Source organism: Leptonotus elevatus, chromosome 15 (genome assembly GCF_054856555.1).
Source record: "Leptonotus elevatus isolate MCC_2025b chromosome 15, RoL_Lele_1.0, whole genome shotgun sequence".
Taxonomy (NCBI): Eukaryota; Metazoa; Chordata; class Actinopteri; order Syngnathiformes; family Syngnathidae; genus Leptonotus; species Leptonotus elevatus.
This window is the reverse complement of record NC_141253.1, coordinates 9322702-9348592: the sequence shown is the minus strand read 5'-3', so window position 1 is coordinate 9348592 and position 25891 is coordinate 9322702. Positions and strand designations below refer to the sequence as shown.

Here is a 25891-nt window from a genome sequence, read left to right as displayed (position 1 = left end):
AACTCTTGATAAACCAAAACAATTAACACTACCACAAATACATTAATAAGGAATAGTCGAATACAAAAATGTGAATAATTTTCCACAAAAAAACGCCAAAGAAGAAATCATAACTATGGTCAAGATCTGGATGAAGGTGCAAACAAAGGAACATATAAGACGTGCTATCTTTTTAAATTACACTTCAAAAACCACTGAAAAGCAAATGATTCACTACTGTGCTACTCAAACAACAGTTGCAAATTGCAATAGCTGCTGTGCAAGCCCAAAACAGACCCAATGATCTAAAATAGCTGAATAATTCAGGAGGCAGATGCCATCGAGATGGGTTAAGCTGTTCAGGAGACAACTTTCTGCTCATCAACTGTTTTGCGGAAACAGCTATTGAAAACATGCCATTTTAGATATACCCTGAAAATAAAGCTAAAAAGTTGGAAGTAGGTTAGAGCGGGCAAAGTTTCTGCAGTGTGCAAACTTAATCCAGTTAAACAGGTGCCTTGTTAAAGTTGTTATAAAACAAATGGTAGGGAATTCTCATCACATTTTGTTAGTGCTAGCAATCCGACTGTTTTTCTCATTATTGTGCTCCTGTTTGTCCTGAGGCGAAGGGAACATGTCATTAATTGGCTGAGAAAATGGAAGTCTTCTTTTATTCCGCTTTTCTTTTTTATAAGCACTGCTGTCGACAAAGTTATGTGCATGATGTCTGTTCCCAAAGTCTTATAGTTTTAATTAGAAGTAAGCACTTCAAGGTTACAGCAGCTTTAAAGTGTGTCTTCCCACACTTTTCTCAATGCTTTTAATCCGCCATATCAACATATTTTTGCATTTATTATGACTGCACTGGATAAAGGGTTAGTTTTTGAAGGTGTGTTGAACCTGGCTAAGATTAAAATCTTAAATCTAAATAAAATGGATCATTAGAATAGTTGGTGTGATATATTCTTTCTGCCATTCTTGTTTTTATTACTATGTATTGACTGCCTGGTTGGGATGGAAATAGAAAAATCGTTCTTTTCAATCTGATCCCTAGGAATAGTTTGCCCACCTGATCCACTACCCTTGCAAACACATGCAAACGTTTGCCACTCAGAGGAATACAGGCTTTGGTAAGCATAGGAAAATAAACTATAGAATCCCCTCTGTGAAAAAAAAAAAATATTAATAAAAAATAACGCCATATAAACAAATGAACGTAATATATCGTAGATGATTTTATTTTGTATTACGACATATATCGCTATATTGCAAAGGTGTCATTATTTACTGTGAATTGATTAGCGGAACCCTCAGGTGGGCAAACAAACAATTCCTCTGGATCAAATTAAAAAGAAAAAGAAATGTATGCCCATCCGTACTCGGCAGTCGATAAATGGCAATAAAAACAAACAAAAAATTGTGAAGAATGTCGTAAAGAATATATCCCATTAACATTTCAAATTATGTTTTATTTAGGTTTAAGATTTTAAGATTGCCCTCTTTTGAAAGTTTTGAAAATGTTAAAAATTTCTTGGTAACAAGAAAAATTGTTTGCAGCCAGCCTATACAATCGTTGGCGAACGTGTTTGAAACTGGTTGCAACAAAATCAGAATTGTTAAATTATTTTTAATTTCCGTCTCCACTAGCTAGTTAGGATAGTTGGTTAGTTAGCCAAGAAAGAAGATTTTGGTGGTGAGACACTGTTGGGTCCAGAGGTTAGCGCGTCATTCGACAATCGGCAATAGTCGAGACATCCTTCCGTCAATATTTCAAACCAAACCGCATTGTAATCACCGTCATTCGTCATTGCTCATCAAAATGAGCGTCCGTCAATGTTTCCGTCATTCGAAGTTGGCATTCGTCAATGTTCCGTCATTTGTCAGTCTTTGACAGATTGCCGAATATATTGACGGATTGACAAATACATCGACGGAAGAAAACCCCCTTCCAACAATGCTTATTTGTCAATTTTTCAAAGTTTCCTGTCAATCGGCAATCATCTACAAAATGGGCTTCCGTCATTGACTGATTGACGGACATTCCTTCTTGTTGGGTCTACCACTCTTCATATTATTAAGAAGGATAAACTATTTTTTTCCCCCCAAGATGCCATTGATCAGACGTGATGTGTAAATGCTGAAGAGATGAAATATTTTTTACTCTTACTAGTCAGCCAAGGCAAACCACATCTACTCTAGAATTTGCTCTTCTAGTCAACGTAGGGAACCAGGTCTACTCTAATTATTGGAGGAAGAAACAGAGACGACAGCAGTGTCAGCAGGAGTACAAGGGGCCCGAGGCCTATAACATCCAGCTGTCTAGTTGCATAGAGTTCTTCCATGAGCGATCTCGTTGTCACTTTCAAACACTTCACGCCCCACCTATAGATTCTGTACTGATCGCACAGATGTAGGCTGACACCTCATCACCCTCCCTCAAGCAGTCTTCCTCAAGGACTGAGGATAACATGCTCACTGTTTCTCACCTCTGAACACACCTTTTGAGCAACATGCAAACGCATCCATAAACACATGCTTGTTGCCTTTATCTTCCTGAAAGCCGATGTTTAATGCATAAGCTCAACTGAATTGCACTGCACATTTTAACAGAAGAAAGTGTTCTCGTGGTTTTCTTATGAAGAGCAAACTACAGTCGACCTGGCATGTTTATGAGTAGATGGGCATTTGATAAGCATTTTAAATATTATTAGCACGGGTTGAACAAATTGTTTGTAGCTGGAGATGATTTACATTTTTTTCACTTGTCAATCTGCTATCCACACATGCTAGCATCCAAATACAAGCTCAAGTGCAGCTGCCCAACGCATTGACTGATCAGTTCATATCCTCGATAGGAAAACCACTTTCTGAATGGTTTCCTAACTGGTGTTTATATGTAGAATAATGTAAGACTAGAGTAGAAACTGTAATAAGAAAAGTGTTTTTAAGACATCCAATTGTGAATACTTCATATTTACACAAATTGCTGTTGCTAGAAATTAAACTGTTAAATTGTTTTAAAAAAAACACACAGGAGAGAGGAGCATAAAAAGAAAAACAATGAAAATTTAGGGCACAAAATGTACTCACTTCATAAAAATCTCAATTCTTTTTAGGCCCAACTGATCTCTAGCAATGCAAATGAACAGACGGTTACATTAATCATATTAAAATACACCAGAGCACAGAGATATGCTGTTGATCTAACTCAGCATAATTAAATACTGTACTTAACATTTAATCAACCAATGTGTTATTTATACATCTCCCAATGTGCATGTGTATATTGTGTTACTGTCTAAATATTTGACAGACAGCTATACTACTACGGTAAAGTGGAGTAGTTTTGTCAGTTACACACACAAAATTGGCCAGACACTGCTAGACATTAGGGAAGGTTTACTTACAATTTGTGGTGCTATCAGTGGTCACAGACCAAAATGTCTCAGGACGCAAACAGAGAAAATGAAACATGAGGCGTATTGTGGGGTAATTAAAAATGTGGCATTGTATACAGAGTGCAGTTTGTTGTTTTAGATAGCAACCATCCATAATCACCCAATTCCATTCAACATCGCTGATTAGAAGGGGATGCAAAGCTACTAAACAAACACGGCAACATGATCGGAATACAAATGATTATTTGATGTAAAAGGAGCAGTTTGTGAGTATCGGTCAGAGTAGAACAAAAGCGCATGAGTTTACAAACTCAAACTCCAGCCAATTTTGTCATTGAAAAAAGGTTCAAAGCTCAATTATATGAGCGTAACCCTGTAATGAGGTCCATCATCACTCCTGCTGACATTAAAAGACAATTAGACAAGACACTTTAGAGACACCGCAACCACTTTTTACAGCATAGTTAACATTCTTTCCATTTTCATGTCCCACCTCCAAAACCCTTCGATTGAAATTAGCATTTTCTATAAACTTAGTTTTCATTCAGCCAGTGGTTCTTAACCTGTATTCGATAGTAAGTCTCAGGGGTTCGGCGGAGGTCAAGACACACACCAGTCACATTGTGCTGCTGGGAATTCGGTGCACTCAGTAGTCGACTTGTGAATGTTTTGTTGGTACATAATTTGATTTTTTTATTATTGTCATCCTTTCATACTAACTAAGTCTAGCAAAAAAAAGAAAGTGGTTGGACGACAATATGAAATCACAATTTTACATTTATAGCGGAACGTATGGTGTTCCACAGGGTTCAATACTGGAGCCTCTTAGAGTTGAGTGATAGAAGACAGTGCCTAAGTTGAGCAATTCTAGTCCAGCACAACTACCTATCCAGCAAAACTATAGGAGCACTTTCACTGCACACTACATGGAGATGGGGAATACAAGAACTCAAGGTGAAAAGAGCCATATTCAATGAAAAATATACTCTTCTTGTTCATTTTGTTCACCAGTAACCCCTATACCTGTCTGGAATTAGAAAAAAAGTAATAATTGTATTGTTATTATTAAATTATTATTAAATATTTTTATAATTATATATAAATAATATTTTAAAAATCCTAATGTGATCATTGTATATATATATATATATATATATATATATATATATATATATATATATATATATATATATATATATATACACATTTTAAATAATCACCCCTTCATCTTATTATAGTTATTATTGGTTGAGTGCCCTATATTAAAAATATAATCACTTTTAATTAAATTTAGTTTTTATCTTCTTTAGAACTGGAAGTAGATAAACAAAATAGGTCAGAAGTGCAAAGCAAAAACCAAGAGCACATGGAAAAAGATGAATGGCAGTGACAATAGCAGTTCATCAACTCAGCAGCCTATTTGAGGCTAGCGGTCAGGGAAATGCCATCCCTGCTGCACTCCATCTACACTCCTCTGTCAAGGTCGAGTTATATTGGGGGGCGGGGCGGGGAGAAGGTAAAGGTGAGACAAATGAAAGAACACTGCCAGGGGCAAAGGCACACAAGTCATTCAGCCCCACAGCCAAATGTTAGTAAGCATTGTGATATAGGCTATTGAACCAAAGGCTAAAAGACTAAGAAGGATGGCAGAGGACAATTTTAAAGTACCGGTAATCAATGAAAAGGTTACATTTTCCACTTCGCATTGTAATACCAATCAAACAAGTTTTAGTTTATATCATCTCCAATAACTACCATTTTAGGCAGGCAGGTCTGACAAATTTCAGTTTCACATTGCTGTGCTGAAATCTAGAGGTGCTAATTCTAAATTATACCGTTATTAGATCATTTTACATGTGGCAGGGAATTACGCAAAAAATAATATTCTTTTTTTTATACTAGCGTGAACATCTGTATAGTATCTTATATCTATATCTATAGCTAATATCTGTATAGCATTTGCAGACCATATGAGTGGTGAATAAAGGAAAACCACTGATATAGTACAGTAGTTTGAAAAGGCAAATGAGATATTTTTGGAAATGCAGAAGTTATTAGTTAGCTTTTAAGTTTTCAGTTTATTCGCAACACCTGCACTGCATATGCCCATGAGACTATTCATGCAGAATATTCTTGTGTGCCATTGTAAGAAATATAGAGTTAAAATTTTAGGTTAGTCTAGTGTGACATGTTAAGTTAATATACTGCTAAATAAATAAATAAATAAATAATAATAATAATAATGAAACAACTCAATCGCTTCTCAGGAGAAACACAATAACAGACTTTGCACAAGGCACGGCACACAAAAGAAACCCACACAGATTTCTCAGAAATGAGCAAAGTCATGAAAAGAATGTCAGACTTGTGCTTAGCTTGGTGGAATAACGGTAGGGTGTCCTGGCCAAGCATTGTTGGACTTGTTCAAGGTGGGGAAGGGTGTGTTTTGAACTCTCTGTTCTACATCCAGATGTTTCTTGTTGTCTGGCCTAGTGCAGGGAATGGGTTAGGAGAAGATTATGATACGCTTTCTACTAGCCAGGAAGTGGGATATTGTGGGACTGTTCTGAGGAGTAGGAGAGAAAAATATAGATTTGTGGGCACATGACCATAAATCAACCCTGTTGCTAAAGATTCGACTTCGACTTTTAGGTATCTTATATTCATCAAATTCAATTCAATGTTAATTGTTGGTCATGTACATTAGCTTCGGATGATGTGTGTGGAGGTGAATGAAAAGATTGTGTTAAAGCACTTTAGTGTACCTTGAAGGTAGAAAAACAATATACAAGTGTAACCATGAAACCCATTTACTGTAGTATGTATTTACTCAAACATTTCTGTATCGACACAATGTCTCTACTAATTGCCTGGTGCATTTTCCATGTCAATAAATAACGGGGCAAGCCCAATAGGTCATCAACATTTTTCACTATGGAAAAAAAACAACATTACAGGTGATGCCCCTAGATAACTAATAATTTTTTGCTACGTCGTTGTATAATGCCATGCATAGTGTCAGTCATTACAACAGTAAGACTGTGAAGCTGAATTTTAGTGGAGTATGATGGGGAGACGTATACTGGATCAATAGCTTCTCAACATCACTGAATGATAAATGCAAAAGAAACAGAGAAGAGAGTACACCTTGCTAAAAATAAGTCAATTGGATAGCAAGATATTAGAGTGAATGTATTATATGTACATACTACATACTATTATGTATGTAAATATTCTACTAAATAATTGTGTATTTGTTGTCTGATATTGATCTTGTGAAAAGACCACAAACTAGCATAGTACGTATATTAGCAAAGGTGCAAAAATACATATTGGGCTAATAGGTTGAATTTCTGTATCAACAACTTTGGAAGTTGCTTGGATTCCAAAGTATAATATTGCGATCAGATTGTTAGATGTGTTTCAAAAATCTTAAAATAGACGTTAATGATTTTCTAAAGTCAAAACATTTTGATTATTGTGAAGAAACGGGATCAAATTATATTTACACCAAAAAATGAAGACATTAATGTTTAAACAAACATTTGAAAAAATAAAATAAAAGCCTTGTTATTCATTAAAAAAAAGTGGAAAACTGATTTCACAGTCAATGATCGGTTTGTGTGCGGGTTAGTCTCCCCATGTCAGAAAATCCTGCGTATTGCCATGGTCTTGTGTCGTTAAACATTTGTCTGCTAATAGGCTAATGGAGTTAAGTACCTGAGGATAACCAAACAAAGGGTGTATGCCATTGTGTGAGACATGCTCAATTTAACAGGTAAAACCCATTAAAATGCTTCCTCTCAATCCGATTCAGAACCCCTTCTTCCGTCTTCTGTTTTCCCTCGGAGCTTTGACTATTAAATATAAATAATTTAACCATCTTCTCTTTCACGCTGTTACTTTTAGAACGCTAACACCAAACTGGTGCTAGGCCTAATGGCTTCTTCTTTTTTTTTTACTTCTGAGATGAGGAGTAGAGAAATGCCCATGGTTTTCTATAGCAGGCATCTATAAGAAATCCCTTTTCAGGAAGATCATCAATCAAAACCACAACTGGTGTGTTTGAAAAAACAAAGTTGCATCTGCATCGTAAAAATAAAATCCACTCCACTGCCCTTTTTTTTTAGTAGCTACATCATGCGTCTAAAGAGCAATATGCTGACACAAATGCGTTTTTGACAGGTACACTGAGTGATATGGATATCCAATAAAAAGGGTTTTTCCAACACATCCGCCTGTACGGACACAAACTGAGACAGTAGAACATTCAGAAACACGTTGCTTGATGAAAGACAGGCCCTCACACAGTGCTGTGGCAGCAGACTAAACACAACCATACGAATACAATTCTGGTTTTGCAACACCAAACATTGACTTATTACAAAATATACACTCTCAGCACTGTTTCAGAGCTGCTTTCTGTTTCCACTCGACTTGTTTTCTTCTCCCAAATACTTCCCTTCTTTTGTTTCTAGTCTAAGGCAAAGTCAATTATACTTATAAAAGGCCAAATTTGATCAGAGGTTGTCAAAGCTGGTCTAGAATCACAATAGCCCGTATCCAACGTAGGGGCGAATGTTTGCGAGTGTTGGCAAAGGTAGCGAATGTGACCTCTCGTCAGGGTTTCTTCAAGGTCTGCAAACATGCGCTAAACATTCGCCTAGAGACAAGACTAGAAAAACCATTAAAACTGTTTTGAAAATGTTGCGACCTTGACTGAACTCTGACCAAGCCTGAAGTGAAATCAACATTCGCTAGCATTGTAAACATTCACCCCTCGTGGGATACAGAGACCAACCGAACCCCACATGAACAAGCACTAGGTGACAGAGGCAACCTCGAAGGACGAAACCTCAAGCAGACCCGAGACTCAGTGTGTGGGCGACTGTCTGCATCGACCGGTTGGTTTGACAGGAAAAAGTCATTGTACTAACAAAGAGTTTATAATAATCCAAGATAAATTATAACTGCACTGAAGGTATGAAACAGACCTTCATAAACTGTAAGCAGTGACAAAAACAAAGAAATTAGTTGACTATGCTGGCTTTTGCTGACTATTAACAGATTCTGACCGACTTTTGTTGACGTACGAAAAAACGATGAACAAGAAAGAAAATAAGCCAACCTTGAACTACACAACCATTTCCTCAAGGCAAAATGTCCTCTAGCAAGTTACAGAAGCTCAAGGGATAGCGGGGGAGCAAAAGATGGGGCATCAGGAAATGACCTCTCCCGCCCTTTGTATCCGCGCATTACACTGTTCCACTTTGTACGGTTGATTAGCAAGAGACTGAGCAATCAATAACCGCTGGTCTTTTATGAGACTGGGCCTAACAGTGTAACCCTACCCATGTGCCCTTCCTATTCCACAGCCAATTATGTGATATGATCAATACGTGTCAGCAATGGGATATCAGCACTTCTTGATGTGATTCTGTGGCAAAGGCCTGAAAACCCCAACCTCCCAGTGCAAACAAACATACAAACAACCCTCCCAAGTTTCCTCCCATGCGTCATAGGGGTGCATATTATCTGTTTCCTTTGGCAAAGAAAAACATGAAGTTGTTTATCTTTCTTGCCCGGAAGAGTCTGCTGTTTTAGAGTGTGTGTCTGCGTGCGTGCACAGCTGGGGTTGGAGGTGTCCACAGGGGGAAGGGAACTGCTTTGCCTCTCCCCCGAGCAAAGTCCAGATCTTAATCTTCTTCCCGACCTCATGAAACAGCAACAGTCAATCTCGCACCACAACAGCTCAAATTAGACTCCTGACTGAACTACTGTTGTGACAAAATGCACTGAGTGAAGGAAGGCAGATGATGCTCAAGGAATGAAAACAAAAAAATTAAATTATTAACAAATAAAGAGTCAAATATCTAATAGAGAAGAGAAAAAAAACGTATGTTGTCTCGCATGAGAGGAACTGCAGGGGAGATATTCAGCCATCTGGCTCGTCACAACAGAGATGCGACTTCCTTTCTCATTTCTCTCTGGCGTGATGGAACCCAGCAGAGCATGGCTGGCTTTAGAACGATAGACTAGAGACACTACAACCCTGCATGCCCATGCTAATCACCCCAAACAACCACCATGCAGATGGAGCCTCTTCAGAAATCAGATGGTGTCCATAAGGCTCCATGACTCCTTCGTCTAGTGGAATTAAAAAAAGGGCAGCATATTGTGAAGTTTCTTCCAAGTGACATTCCTATGCAGAGGCGAAACACAAGAGCTACATCTATAACTGTCTTGTTGTTACCACAAGGTCAACACTGACTATGTTTACATGCCGGCAATAACCCTTTTAAAACCAGAATATTGGCAATATTTTGTAAGGCCTTGTAAACACGCGCAAAAAAATCCGAATAAGACCCCTGGAATACCCCTTTCAAAACCCAAATTCTTGCACATATAAATGCATTTGGAATACCTATATTGAACGGCATTGTTTTTTGATGTGCGCATGCTCTCTATTTTCTTCTGTCTTCTTTGCTTATTTTAATTTGCAAGGAATCTTGATCTTTGTAGTAACGACTTGTATGTGCAGCTGCGTCCCACTCGCTAAAGGAGGCTCGTTTGAATACATTGATTTCTCCGCTGCGTTTTCACATTATTTTGTGTCCCTAGGGCGGAAACACCACAGTTTGTGCCTATTTTACAAGTATATAAGTCCGTGCTTCTGGCGTGTAACCCACCGGAAATGCTCAAACCCAATGATTTCCGCTACCCTGACTGCCTGGTGGAAGGCACTAGAAATTACAAAAGCCCAAGTGGAGCCCTGCGGGCTTTCTCCCCTATGGCATAACCCCGACTTAACAACCAATCGTTTTATTTAGGTGTGTGGTAGCAGAAAAGAATTACATATCTCCACCATCTCTTCTCAGATAATGTTTATATCATATACATCCTTGCTCCAAAAATATAAAATAAAAAACGGAAACTTTTTACATTATTTGCAAGTTAAAAGTATGATAAAGAAACAAATTCCAACACTCCAGGGTACGCTCCAACCACCTGTTTTAGCTAAAGATATTACCAAGCTTTCTCCGACAACAACAAAAAAACTCTCAAAAATATATAAGTTACTTTCATATACTGATAAAATGTCTTTACCCATCTCGAAATGGGGGGGGGGGGGGGTTCGTGTGGGGAGCGCGGGCTGTTGACCGGTGGTGTGCCTGGCGGGCCTGCAGTGCCCCGTCCTGCTGCGTTGGGTTGGGGGCGCGGGTCGTGTTGGGGTGGGGGGCGCTCCTGCTCCTGGGTTTGCTCTCCGGCCGGTGGCCACTGCGGGGGCCCGGGGGTTGTCCCTTGGCGCTGCCGTGGCCTGGGGGGCCCTGAGGTGTTGCGCTTACTCTGTCCTGGCAGGTGTCGACGGCGCCCCTCTTTGGTGGAGATTTTCATGCATGCCAGATCCACCACACCAGCATCTATCGAAACTCAGACACAATTTGCTTCTTCCTCTGGTCGTTGAATCGGTGGAGGCTGGTGTCTGTGGATCTCACTCTGCTTCGTCTGTCCTTCCTTCCTTTCCTCAGTCTCTCCTTTGGTCTCTTGAGGTCTCCCTGATTTGTTGGAATTTAGATGTTTCTGGGGTTGGTGAAGGACTCTGGTTGCTGGCCCGGTGGGTGGTGGTTGGTGTCTGGTCGGTGTTGGATTTCACTTTCCTTTCTTTCCTTTGGTCCTTCCTCGGGTCTACTGACGGCCTCTCGACTCTGGCTGGATTCTGAAGTGTTCGGTTTAGGTGAACGGTATGGGATTTTTTTAATAGGTTTTAGGTGAACTAATGAATACACACTCACACGCACATACACATTCAAAATTAAAAAAAAATTAAAAATAAAAAGAGAGCAATGATGATGACATGTCAAATCGGTAAAATTACAGATTGAACAATACTGAGCTCTCCAGGGAAAAAAAGGAGAAGAAAAAAAAAAGGTAATGCTCAAACCGGTGTCAACAAACATGACGCTCACAGCAAAGAACCACACCAAACAGACTACTTTATTTAGCGCGGTGAGTGACATAAATATAATGTCTTTTATTGAACGTAGTAAGTTAAAAGCGGTAATGACGTTATTTACGTAATTACGTTGTCCGCGCATCGCAGTTCGAGCGGGATATTCCAATCGAGCACAAATTACATGTAAACGAGAGTAACTCTGTGCGCCACGCATGTAAACGTGTTACCTCGATTGTTTCAGAAACCGGATTTCTGACCTTAACCCGAATATTGACTGCATGTAAACGTAGTCATTGACAAAAACCTGGTTCAAATTACGTTGACTGTTTGATGATTACAGTTTGGTTTGGCTTGAAATATTGACGCGATGACGGAAGGGTGTCTTGAATGTTGACGATTGCCGAATGGCGGACGCTCAAATTCATTGATGTGCCCACCTCTGCGAGGAGATAGACAACAACTCTATCTACTTTTAACATTTTCTTTGCTTAAATCTGAGGTATGCCATAAAACTGCCTTCAAATAAAGTGCTTATTTACAGTTTCCCACAAAAATACTGCAAATACTGCCTATTGTCATTTAGACAACCAGCCAATGAGGAGGCTAGCAATATAGGAGTTGGTCTAGACAGTTTTAAAAGTAAAATAATAATGAAGAATTGAAAATAGAATTGTAGTTTAAAGCCTTGTTTTGGTGTGTTATGGTGACCGAGTTTGACAAAGCCACCATAAAGCCCCATTCCCATCTTTACTAACAAAAATACATCAAGGCGCTGTGGAAGACAGCATTTTGATAATCTTTACCAGAAAAAGCTGTTGCGCTAGCTTCATGGTAAATTGGCGGAAAAGAAGCGTAGCAGTAAAGCTGGGATTTGTTCGCCTGGCCCTTTCAGACAGAGCGGGACATTTTGTGTCCAAGCTGTGCATTCACACAGGCGTAAAGGCTCTGCAGATTGGCATAATCAGATGTCTGGTGACGTCAACATTAACAGTAACAACTACTTGCCGCGGGCATTAAAATTCATATTGCACCTCTGTAATACCTCTGATACAACCTCCTGCTTTTGCAGGCATATAATGAATATTAACCTAAACGACCTCCCAATTCATTCGCCATTAAGAGACTGTAATATACAAGCACTTATGTGTTTTGTTATATAAGTCTGTGGTGGCTTTCTTCTTATACCACAAGTGGCTTTTTCAGCCTCTTATATGCTTTAAGATAACCTGTGGTTGACTGTGAGCTATTAGCCAAAGAAGAAATAGCTGAAACTCGACATTTTCATTTGTGTCAATTAAAATATTATTTCACACCTCATCAAATTTAGTGGATACAAATCAAATTTAGAGTGTCATTTTTTTCTAGCTTTGTTTGACACTAAAGTTTCATGCATGCACCGTTTTCATCAGAGGTCAGCAGTCATGCTTTGTCTGAATGTCGGTCATTTATTATATACGTACGTAAAGTTCAGTTTGTTGCATTTCATGTTTAACAGCTGCTTTTCTTTTTTATGTGAAAAACATAGAAAGTCTGATAACAAGATATACATATGATGCATGCAAGCAAGCACTTGACCCACAAGTGCACACCCGTCAAGATTTTGTCACCTCTTGACAGAGCTTCAGGTGTGGAGTACGTCACTGAAAATAGCAATAAAAAGATCATAAGTAGCTACTTGACTTTTGAGTTTGTCGCAACTTGCTTGATTCTGAGATCATCTTTGGTTTTATTTCTGGGTCAATTGGAAGTCAACACGGTTCTTCAACTTGACAAAAGCTGAAGCCCCCTTCAAAAAGTGACCTTGAACAATTCCGACAGCTGAACTACCTCTCTTATGAGCGGAAATAACCATAACAAGTAGTACATTTAAATGTGTGTCAAGATAATTATCATTTAACAGAGCAACATGAAAAAGGAATAAAACAATGATTTGCTTCTAAATGACATCCACGCTTAGTAACAAATGCTATTGTTTATTGGTCTAATGCCACTCAAAACACTACAATACATCTATTGATCTAAGAAAGTACAGTTTTAAAAAAAAGATACCATTCTGTCATTTAATTCAAAGAAAGTTTCATTGAAAAGTGAAATCATGTTTTATTTTAATTACCTAATGGTACCACGAATGAACAGACATATTAAAATTGGTCATGATGAGGGAATAGAAATGAGGTCGGGAACAATATTTCAGTGGTCAATGTGGTCATTGTGATATCAAAAGTAGCTGTCCTTGTGACATCCATTGTTACCACCCTAAGAAATAATAGCACCGACAGGTATGAAAAGGTCAGCACATCTACTTTACATCCAAGAATGTACAGTTAAAAAAAAATTGCAATGCCCCCAGGAGGAGAATAGCCTGACACAAAAGGTTTGGAAAACCTGATCTTAGAATTGTTCTTTTGTTGTCAATCCCATTAGCCCCTGTGATGCAGTCCCAGCTGTTCAACACAGGATGTGTCCCTAACAAGGTCCATTAGCAGTATTACCTGCATCTGGAGAGCACTGGGGTCAAGTGGTCAACAGTCGACCAAAGCCTGAGATTAAATTACCCCACTGGGAGGAAGGGTTTCTACAGTATGGAGCTCCCCCCACTCACAAATAGAGCTTTTAGAGAAGAGCGGGTGGGCTGCTTTCTATTTTATTTTGTTTTGTGTATCATTAACTCTGATTGGTTTTATTTCTTAGTATAGCTCTCTTATCATGGATTTCCTTTGATGTGTCATACACTTTTTGCATGTCATCATCCGATCACGTAATTTTCCGCAAAAAAAAAAGACTTAAAATGTGTAGTGACCTCCACACTCAAAGCAGAACGCTGACAATAGCAGCTATGAAAACCAAAAAAGTTAAATTCACAATACTTTTTACACAGTGGCACCCTTGTCGAAAAAGCTTGTGTTTGAAGAGTGAAATATACGACCACAAGCTTTGGCTTAGACGGACGACAGTCAGTGCAAATTGGAAAGGGCACTATTTTTTATACGAGTCTAGCGTAAAGTGCAGTCTAACTGTGCGACTTTTTTTTCTTTTGATTTTTTCGTAGATGCATGCAGGTCGAATTTTGCCGTTGTGGGAGTAAACACAACTGACTTACTTCCTGTGGCTCGGGCTCCTTTCATTCCTTTTAAATTCAGCGTTGTTTATTTACGATGGAAGAAATCATATGTGCTCATACGCACTTTTCTGCTTAATGCTTTGCTGAGATGCCGGGTCACGCTCAGTATCTGCCGATACTTGTGGGGCATGTGGGGTGTCAAATGTTTACAGTGGGTTCGGAAAATGCTTGAAAATAAAGATCTTAACCAGTTTCACCCTGGCCGAGAATGAAGTAGCATAAAAATAATAAAAAATAATTCTGAGCCCTTACTTCGAGGCCATGGCAACACATATTTTGGTGGGATCTGGACAAAGAGGAAGAATCTCAATTACTGTGAGCAGAAGAGGCAGACCCTGTGCAAAATTTGGAGCCCTGTGGCAGGATGAGAACACTTACACGCACATGCAGAAACAAAAGCAGTGATGCGCACACGCACACACACACACCTGAGTCATCCCAAAGGTATTCACAACCACCTACCTAACAGAGAAAAAAGGATGAGAAAGAACCGGTGAAGAAAAAGCAGAACGTAAAAAAAAAGGCCTCAGAGGGCCTCGTCTTTCAGGTCGCCCGAGGCGCTGGATTCACAATATGTACACCTACTTGGAGCTCTGATGCATCTCCAAACATCAGAGTTCATTAGGAATCCACTTAAAACCTCGAGGTTAAGATTAATGCTTTGCTGCCTTTAAGAGTACAAGCAGGGATTTTATTTGACCCCCATACAAAAGGTCATCTTGGCTGCTTCATTGCCAGAGCTACTTTTTTTTTTCAAACGGGTAGCTTTGTTATTGTGGGCTGAGACTCATTCCGATATTCGACTTACTGAATTTGATACCGTTATGAAATTGCTGTATGCGAGCAACACATTCCTTCACTTTGGATTTCAGACACGTTAACGTGTTTGCAGCTCACTGCTCACAATTAACTTCATGAATATCACAATGGTCCTTCACTGTGCACTAGACGGCTCCCATTTCATATATCTCGCCCAACTCTGCTGAGAGTGGATTTCTGTGCTTTTTCACATTTTGATAACGCTATTATTGATACGGTCACGGCGGCAAGACAAAACCTCAGGCTTTTGTTAATAATGTCTCAGGTTTCTCACATGCATGATTCTAAACAGAAAATGAGGATTCAGCGAAATAGACACAGCTCGAAGCAAATGTATTTTACTACTCTGTCAATGAGGTAAAATGATGCTAGTTCAAAAAAAAAGTCATAGTTGGTCATTCAGCAGGTAATCAGATTACAATGTCAAGATGTATTGCGGACTGGGGAACACTTTTCACCATTGCAGCGCCAAGCTTAGAAGACTTACAAACCAAATGAGCAATTTCTGAGGTCATGGAATACTGCAGGCCAAGTAAGAACCATGGTAATAATTGGTTTGGACCCTGGCCATCATTTCCAGAGGTGGCAATCGAGTAAGAATTTTAGTATATTACTCTTCCACGATGCTGTTTTGTGGATATACTAAGACAGAGTGACTGCTGTGTTGGTCTACAGACTTGCACTAAAATCGCCAAACTGGGATCACAGCCAAACATTAAAGCATGTTGGTCAGTGGGTTCTATTAACAGCAGCAAATGGCTTATTGGAAAACACTTTCCTTATATTCCGGAATGTGGTACATTCAAGCAGAGTCCACTATGCCATTTTAAAGCCCTAAACCCTGCAGGTCAAGCATACTTGAGGCTATGACTTAATTAACTGCAAGGAATAATCACATGGAAGAATCAGTGTCAGAAGCTATCAATCAACCATGCAAGAGTAGCCGTAAAAAAAAAAAAACTGTTTTAATTGTGCAGAACAAATAATACAAAAGCTGTGCTTGACCTCCTCTTCATTTTGCTAAGCCACAGACCGCGTTAAAGCACACGCTTTGACCTTTTGCTTATGATAAATCGTGATTTGCTTCTGTTCGGCTGCCAGCTTTTTGTTTAACCAATTTGTCACTGAAGCCACCCCCCCCCCCACCCCCACCCGCCCCCAACCTCCACGCTGCAGATACTCATCGTGGGATTAGTGGGAGGATCAAACTGTGCCAGCCCGACCTCTCGCTCGCCTTGTAATTAAAGGAGTCCAAAGCTTTGTGGAAAAGATAAGTTGAGGCTAATGGTGGATACCAAGAGAAACAGAAATAAAGGAGTCACATCTGAGCATGCCCAGATTGTTTTACAAAACAAACCTATACAAACTCAACAATATTCTAATTACAGGGCCAAATACACTGAATTTCAGCACAAATGTACTTCTCCAAATTATGGATAATTTGGCTATTGCGGAAGACTTCGTAATGCAAGACACACTCACACATTTAAACAGATAAGAATAGGCCTTTGGCCTATTATGATGACTGGGGAACTTCTGTAAAAAAAAATATTCAGTCATCCCAGACTGCTTGCAATCTCATAAAAAAAAGTATATCATTAAAACATGAGTGATACAATGACTTATCTCTGGTATGACATACTACACGCTCAACAATTAACTTTTGAGCCTTGGAGAAACTACAACCAGCTACCTAGAAGACCAATAATTCGCATATGGAGTAGAATATTCTGAAACTAAAGTGACATAAATTGACTCCCAACGTGCCCGCTGGCTCAGTACTATTCCAGACTTGAGGGCGAACAAGAGGTAATATAAATGCCTGCCATTCTCATTCTACCACTGTGGTCAAATGAACTTCCTCTGGCAGCCAATGCTTCCTTGTGCTGGCTGTGGAAACGTAGTTCAGCTGAAGCAGCAAAAGGAACAGTATAGAACCGGAGGCACGTATGTAAAAAAGCAAGACTGCATTTCCACTTTCTTATTTAACTTCATAAAGCGATTTCAGCTCTTTCACATAGATAGAAAACCAGTCAAGGATCAATTTTTAAAATGTAAGTATTCATATTTTTTTTAAACAAGAAATATTAATACTGTACAAAAAGTGTTGTTCTGGTTGATCTTAATACCACCAACAAACATTTGAACTAGTCTTAACTCGTCACAATTTTTGTTGATTTAGTTCTGGCAGCTGTTTTTAACTGATTTTTCGGTGCGGAATCCAAAAATAATAAAAAAATTTCCTCAGTTTTTGAGCAATTGGATCACTGTCTTTTTTAAAGTGCAGAGGGTAGAATTTAGTGCCATCTACTGGTCAACTAATAGAATGCAACCATTTTGACACACACGACACACATGCACTAAGGTGCCCTCAGGGCAGACCACACTTCACAAGCCTCTACCACCAATTACTATTAGGAGTGAGCGAGCGAACCCGGCGAGCAGGAGCTAGCGTGAGCAGCGAGTAAAGGTGGCTAGCAAGAGCGGCTAGCAGGAGAAGCTAGCAACAGCTAGCATACTGTGGGAGCCCGAATATACGGGATTTGGGCAATGACCACCTGAAGGCCCCAGCTGTGGAATATTTAATCAGCATACAATTTAACAGATTTTTAAAAAGAAAGTATTCCCCACTTCACATAAACTCTGATGTGGTGTATATTTACAAAATGTCATCACTAACTACAAAGTTTGACAAGTGTTTTCATTGCGCTTTACATGTTCTCGTTCAGAGAGATCATTTTGACATAAGCATGTCAAACTTTTCAAAAATGATCAACGGTAACTGCAAACCGAATGTTATTACGCTGTTGTCGTGTTAGCACGCCCTTAAACCACAAATTGAAGTCCCGTCTCCAAATTAAAGCACACAATGCTGTCTTTCCAGCATCTTCCCCTGAGTTGAATCTAACACGCCACACCCATTTATTTGCTCCTCGAAGTCGACTATTCAAACAGTTGCAAATGTCTCCTTTCTGAAGATGCTCGTTTTACTTCCACTTAGACACAGAGCAACACACAGCATCTTGATATCTCTGGCAAACATGTTGCTTTTTTTTTCATCACATACGTAATATGATATGGCACAGGGGTTCAAAATATGCATGCCGATGAAAGCAAAACAGCAGGGAGAGTGCAGGGGCGGGACATTTTCTTGTTTCAATGCATGACTTGAATGGACCTTGGGTATATTTTAAGCGCGGAAGTACACAGTCAGGGGTGCAGCTCTATCATTTGGGCTGCGGCCAATGAAGTGGGTGTGTTGTGACATTGAGGGGAAAAACATTCAAAAGGCCAAAGTGAAATCATAGAATACCAGTTTGCCTTGTGTGAATCAGAAGGAGTGTGGGGTGCACAATCTGAGACATCACCTGACTCTGGGGGGGGGGGGGGGGGGCAGACTCACCTGTGACATCTGAGGTCTGAAATTGATCTCCTTCAGGTCCACGGATCCGGGGGAGAGATTGTGCAACATCTGGCACAGGAGCACCCCGTCACGCAAGGCTTGCGCTAGATCGAACACGGCAGCTGAGGGCCACACGACCCGGTGGTTCTGGGGCAGAACCTTGCAGTCTATCAGCCACCGTCCGCATTGCCTCCACTCCTCCATATCTTCTGCTTTTTTACTCCACTGCAAATACGCTCAAAAATGTCACAAGCGTCAACCAAAAGTGAACAGTCCACGAAACGAAGCTCCCTTGTTTCTCATTCACTATCAGGCAAATTCATAACTTTTTTTTTTTTTTTGTGGCGGGTGCATGTCAGCCATCGGATCCAGTCAGGGTGGAAGATGCAAAGCACTGAAATAAAAGCTGGAATAACACCACCCTTTCCCGTGGGTCTACTTCACTCGCTCGAAGACGGGCGCGGGGTTTTTCTCCTCTTCATCCTTAAAAAGTTTCCCAGGCAAATACAAACATTAAAACGTCCCCATTAAAAAGTGGAAATGTTGTCAAACAAAATTGGTTTGACATGTAGCGCGGAGACTACACACGCTGAAACACACACGTCTTGTTTAGTTGCTGGGTCGTAGCGAAGCAGCCGACCCGTCCTCTCTCGCCGAACCCCAGTTCATTTGAGGAGGGAACACGCTAAGAAAAGAAGATAAATACTTCGACCGCGCGACCATCCTGTTTAAACAACACAGCGCAAACCACGCTCGGCTCCAGCGGAAACATCCAGGCGGGAGGGGAACAATGACTTTATCCGGTTGACGTTACAGCGTTCGGCGCTCGGAACCGCCACTGGACGCCGCTCCGAGTGCCTTCCTTTTGCTTTACTGTGATTTCAGCCGCCTCGCAAGTGTCCTTTCCTCTTTTCTCCTTCTTTCGAGTCTCGCTCCTCGTCACCCCCGGCGACTAAAGAGATGTTAAAGTCCCAAAACTCCCGAGCAGAGCGATAGAAACGTCAGGAGGGGGGTTAGCGTGCGCTCTTGACCCGAAGGTCCAACGAGCTCGTGCTCGTACCGTCAAGCGTCGGTACAGTGTTGACACTTTGTTAGAGAACCTCCACAATCTGTGCGTGGACGTGCGTTTCTGCCCTTTTTTTCCCCCTTTTTTTGAATGGCGCTTCATAGCACGCCCTCTGGTGGTGGATTCTTATCATTACATGGGCAGGGTTAAATGACTTGGCTCCTTTGGTCATCACATCTATTGCTAAATCAGGGATGTCCAAATTGTGGTACCAGGGCCATTTGTGGCCCACCATCCATTTTTAAGCGGCCAAGGGCATATACTCAAAACTATAGCTGCTAGTACTAAAAATAAATTAGATACTGTAGAGTGTTTCTAAATATGTAAATGAATATTTCTGTTACAACACTGTGGTGAGGGTCATTCCACCTCAGATCAACAAGAAAAATGACTTTTTAAAACTCCACCCCATAGCATGGAAAGACACATTTCCAAAATTTACAGTTTCTGAGATATTTCAATATTTTCAATATTTGCAAAAATGGCCGTGGACAATAAGTTGAAACTGAAAAAAAAAAAGAGAAGTGATACTGCAACATCTCAAAAACCGTTGATCTGAAATTTGGCTTTCCATGCTATGAATTACTCGCCACGCCATTTAAAAATGACTTTTGAATAAAGATTATTTTTATTTGGGAAAAAAACATGTTTTCCTCCACTTTCTGCCCATTGTCAAGTACCAAGTTGTGAAAACATCAAAGTACAATTTTTTTTTTATAAATCCCTTTATTTCATGTGTATTTACGTATTGGAGAAAAAAATATATAATAACAATAATATACTTTTTTTCTCTCTGTGTTATTGTAATGCACTGATTTTTGGTTTGAAAGTATTTACCATCATTGAATTTTTACCGCTCTCTTCTTAATACAATTGTCATGTGGTCAATTAACAACGTGATTGCCACTAACATCAATATGTCACTTGTACCCTGTTAATGCCTTTTGGTTACGTCTCATTAATTTGTTAACCCAGAGACCATTATGCGTCCCCACCTCCGGATTTGCACGGGGGAAATAATGCATTGACGCAATGTATTTCCTCGCATGAGGTGGCACAAGAAAACTGGGCTTGCCTATTTTGACAGCACTCATATAATTTAAAGTAACATTTGTACCCATCCAGATTCGAGCTAGAGAGAGAGAAAGATAGAAATAGAGTGAGAGTGAGAGTGAGAGTGAAAGTGAAAGTGAGAGTGAGAGTGAGAGTGAGAGTGAGAGTGAGGGTGGTAGATAGATAGAGAGAGAGAGAGAGAGAGACAGAGAGAGAGAGAGAGAGGTATATATATATTTATAGACATAGATAGATAGAGAGAGTGATAGAGAGAGATAAAGATAGATAGATAGATAGATAGATAGATAGATAGATAGATAGATAGAGAGACAGAGGTAGAGAAAGATAGATATATTTATAGAGAGATCGATAGATAGATAGATAGAAAGTGATAGAGAGATAGATAGCGATAGAGAGAGTGGTAGAGGTAGAGGTAGATAGAGTGAGAGAGAGAGAGAGAGAGTGATAGAGATAGAGAGAGGTAGATATATATATATATATAGATAGAGATAGAGAGATAGATAGATAGATGGATAAAAAGAGAGAGAGAGAGAGAGAGAGATTCCTTGCCATGACACCCTAGTGTGGTCAGGTGTGCTACAAGAAATTTTCTAATTCCACTTAATTTGTCTAAAACTGATTATTTAACATATACGATATCTTTGTTCAGCTAGCTATAGTGGCAGGCAAAACAATGAAATACTCTTTCATAAAATGGCAGAAGCTACGATAAACCTGCATGTTTTTTTTTTGCTGTTTAAGTCTGACTGACAAATATTCTGGAGGATGTAGGTTCAAGCAGGTTGCAACTTGTCCGGAGACAGCAGTGGGTGCTGCTGGTGCTATCGTATCCATCTTATCCTCACTAGGATCACTTGGATGTTTGCTGGGCTGGAGACAATCCTGACTTTGGGCGAGAGGAAATGGTGACCAGACAAAAAAACATTCACATTCAAAATTAGACAATAAGGAGGCATGCTGTTTGCCGTTGTGTTTTATTTTATTTTTCAAACGGATCAAGTAAACTTAAGGTCTGATGTGGTTTATGCCCACGAGCACCATTTTCTCCAACTCTATCAGGATGAACTAAGACAACTCAAACAGTCAAGTTGCGAACGATTAAATGCCCGGGGAGTGAATGAGAATATTCACAAGCATCTACTGCAAATTACATACAAGAACTTAAAAAAAGACATATGCATTTTCCCCCTCACAATTTTAAACAGTTCCCAAAGGGCTTATTAATGTTTATGCGGGATGCTTTCATTTAAATAACCCAAGAGCAAAGAATTATACCACACTTTTCACCCTCTTTTTAAATGGGGCGGTCCTTTGTCATGCAAATAAGTCACTGTTCAGCCCTTTCCCCTTGCGAGGTGTCTATTTGCCAACTTAGCAACTTTGCTGCTGTATTTAATCACTATTGAGCCCTCAGCTACATGTTTGTTTGTTTTTTCTATTTAAAAAAAAATACTAAAAAAAAAGAAAAAAGACTTGTGCATGCGCAGGTGATACCCAGTGGCATTATGGGGAAATATGCTATGTTTGTAGCAATTAGCTAACAAGTACAATATGTTTGAATGTATTTGCGAGTAGGTTTGAACGTGCTTTTGAGTCATTTAAATGTACTTGTATGTTTGAACCAGGGCTGGACTGGTCATCTGGCATACGTAGATGATATTTTTAGTTATTATTTTTCCTCCATTTTACGCCAAGAGACTGGCCCACAATTTAGAGGGACGAGTCCATTCGTCTTTTTTTGAATATAGACAGCAAACTGAACCAACATCAGTCAAAATATCAGTGGCAAAACAATGTGTTTGGCCGGCCTGGGCCGGTGGGCAAAAGTCGAAATGCCACTGCCGATTTTTTTGTGCCAGTCCCGCCCTGGTTTATTATGCTGTTTGTAGCATTTAGTCTACAAGTGCATTCAAGCGTGTCGAAGAACCAACCAATTGAATTCAATTACCATTATCGGTGTTGGGCCACAATACTTATGATCTTCTGCTTACAGTATATTATGACCTATTGAGCCAACTCCGGCACCCAAGAACACATTTTTTTTCCGCCCTTTGAAGTTTTATGCAAACGTTTTCCAAGAAAGTTGTGGGCCAACAGTGAATGTGACACATGAGAGATTTCTCTGACTCAAAACATTACATTTGGGACCTTCTGCTAGGAATGTGCACTATGATTTTTATTGTCTTACTTGAAACCCTTGAAGGTCCTCTTAAAAATCACAATGGCCTCATTTATTTCACACTTTCTCCGTATATTTTGCAGAATGCAGATGCAAAACCTTGTCCCACGGCATAAAACATCAACCCTGTTGTACGTTTGCATTGTTATTATCAGAAGCTGTGTTATGCTGACGAGGAAATTAAATATTCAAAGCAGTGTATTTCTTTTCGCTTTTCAAAAAAAGAGGTCCATCATGTTATTGACGAGGCAACATTTTAGGTCAGTGTCACCTTTTCCCCCTGGATACTCTCGATCATTTATTATGACTCTAGACCTTCAGGTCATGAGTCTTCAACTAACACATTTTACAGGAACAGCGCTTCATTCACGGTCAAACAAATTATTGTCTTCTACGTAGCTGAAGAGTCATGCAAGGACATAGAAAGGCATACATGGCTTGTATAAAGAAGCTGTGAGCAAAACCCCGAGTTGACCTGCAACAATTCTTGAGCAACGGTTGGAGAATGTCCATGGACAGAGTGGGTCCCTTTTCCTGCCGCACCCTGCACTCACTTATTCACATGATGGGCAGGACTGTCCTGAGCCGGAGGCAGTTTGTCTAATAATGTTGACTGACACAGTCAGACTCAGTCCATTTACATGCACGCAATAATCAGGTTACCGATCCATGTTTTCACACTTCTCTGTGAAGTGCCTGATTATATGTGCCAGGTGGAAGTCAATCTTCTACTAAACTATGTCCGCCTCCGCAATGCTAGCTGTCTTTATGTTCCTTTCAGCTTGTTTAGCTGTGAGGAGTATTCAACAAAGGGATTTACGGGTAGATAGCATCATACTGTATTTACAGCTGCACCTTATGGAGCAAAATGTTTTAACAGTTAAGCCCGAAATTATTCAAACCCCCGGCAAATATTGAAATATTGTTGGTATCAACAAAAGCACAAATTTCCCACTTCTTAATCAAGTTTGAATGCTACCAATTGGCATTTTCAAAATCTTTACATATCCTTTTATATATTTTTCCTGATTTATAAAAGGTCAACCAACATTTTTTTGCAGATCCTTAGGCAATTATTTTGTTTTACCCAAATTTCCCCCAAAACGTCAAATATTACACAAATTGTGTCAGGGTACAACTGTATATATTGTACTTTCTATATTATCCATCCACAGGTTATGATTTCATAAAACCATAAATAAATCAAACCAAGGTCTATAAAAGTAAAAAAAAAAAAAAAGAGGCTGTGAAAATGGGAGAGAATGTGAGGAGTGCCTGACAATGGATGTCGAGTGCATAATGCAATTTGATGCGCAAATGTTCTTTGGAGCTATGAGATCACTTAACCTTTTAAGACATTTTGGAGATGTGACATCTATCTGACATTTGGTCTATCATTCTAGCAACCCCCTGTGAGTGTCATTTGATGTCAGAAAAATATATATAACACAGCAGCACAGGCCTTATTTTGTGTGCAATTTTTTTCATCTACCTTTAATCATTTTTTTCTGACAACTTAAAAAATGGACTCTCATTTTTGGAATATTTATTTATATATATATGTGTGTTGCTTGAATCAGTCCAAACAACAAATAGTGGTTCCAAAGAGTTGTGGCTAAGAATGCAAACGTACGGACACTTGATTTTGGGTTTGTGTGGGGCATAGATAAAAGGGCAAGATTTGTGGAACGGAAAGTTTGTGCCGTGGAATGAGGAACAAGGAGCTCAGAGATGTAACTAGGGGTGAGGTCATGTCGGGATTTGCAAGTAATCAACAGGATCTTGTAGTTTATCTGGAATTTTACTGGAAGCCAATGGAGGGGTGCGAGAACACGGGTAATATCGGATCTTAGGCTGGTTTGAGTTATAAGTCTAGCCTTTTCTATTTCGGATCAACAGTAAGCGTTTTAGAGAAGCTAGGTGTACATTAGAGGGAGTTACAATAGTCCAACCGGCAGAAGATAATTGTGTTGAAGAACCAACAGTTTCAGAATTGTTCTCATTCTAGCTTTATTTTATAACTGAAAAGGTTCCATGACATGATGGTCAAATGTCATGTACTGGTCAAAGATGATATTGATACTCTTAGCAGTAGATTTAATGTTCTGGTGAGGTGGGCCAGCAATCTTGATAGCAGCAGTGACAAAGATTGCAGGACTGATTAAAATAACTTCAGTTTTGGCAGAGTTGAAAATGAAGATCATTTTAATCATGGACGGATGAAAGTTGGTTCATTTTTTGGCGGGTTGGCAGAGAAATAGATCTGGGTGTATCAGCATAGCAATGGTATGACTTCCCGAAACCAGCTCAGCATGTACGAAGAAAACTGTATTGGCTCAAGAGCGAAGCCCTGAGGGACTACACAATAAAACGTATAGTTGTTAAGAGTGAAACCACTTTAGCGTTGTAGCTGAAATGTCCACCCAGTTGTATAATTGATCAAATCGAGTAGAATAGTTGATGTGTTTGTGACATAAAGCTGGATTGAAATGTATCTAACATATTATGATCCTCCACTAAGGTCAGCTGATCTGTAAAAATGTTGCTGGTTTGAATCAAATCTGACAAGAAATGTATATAAATGAGATTCTGTGCTGCAAGAGTTCATGCTCAGCATTCTCTGCCGGATGAGTAATGGTCCTAAAATAGATTAATAAGAAGCACCATAAACAAATGTTGATAATGAAGGCAAACACATTCAACAGCATTTTAAATAAAATGGACATTGGGAAAGTGAACTTATTTTTTTCTACTCCCCACCAACGTGAGGCATCGGAAAGTAAATGAAAATTGTGAAGTTGCATGTGTGTGGTCTTTTTAGCATTAGATTCATGGTCTGTGACTGATGGCCACGGGTCCCGTAATGACGACTTGTCATTGGAGTTGTGGCACTGATCA

General features: G+C 39.6%; 1 protein-coding gene across 8 annotated transcripts in view; it reads right to left on the bottom strand.

Moving 5' to 3' along the window:
* vav2 (vav guanine nucleotide exchange factor 2) overlaps nt 1-19789 on the bottom strand; it is a 158246-nt gene extending 138457 nt beyond the window's left edge. For all 8 annotated transcript variants that reach the window (XM_086096725.1, XM_086096731.1, XM_086096727.1 and 5 more), the window contains exon 1: nt 18675-19789. In XM_086096725.1, the coding sequence (XP_085952851.1) occupies nt 18675-18878 (204 nt within the window). In that variant the 5' untranslated portion in view covers nt 18879-19789. The remainder of the gene's footprint in view (nt 1-18674) is intronic.
* Nucleotides 19790-25891: the final 6102 nt, after the last annotated feature.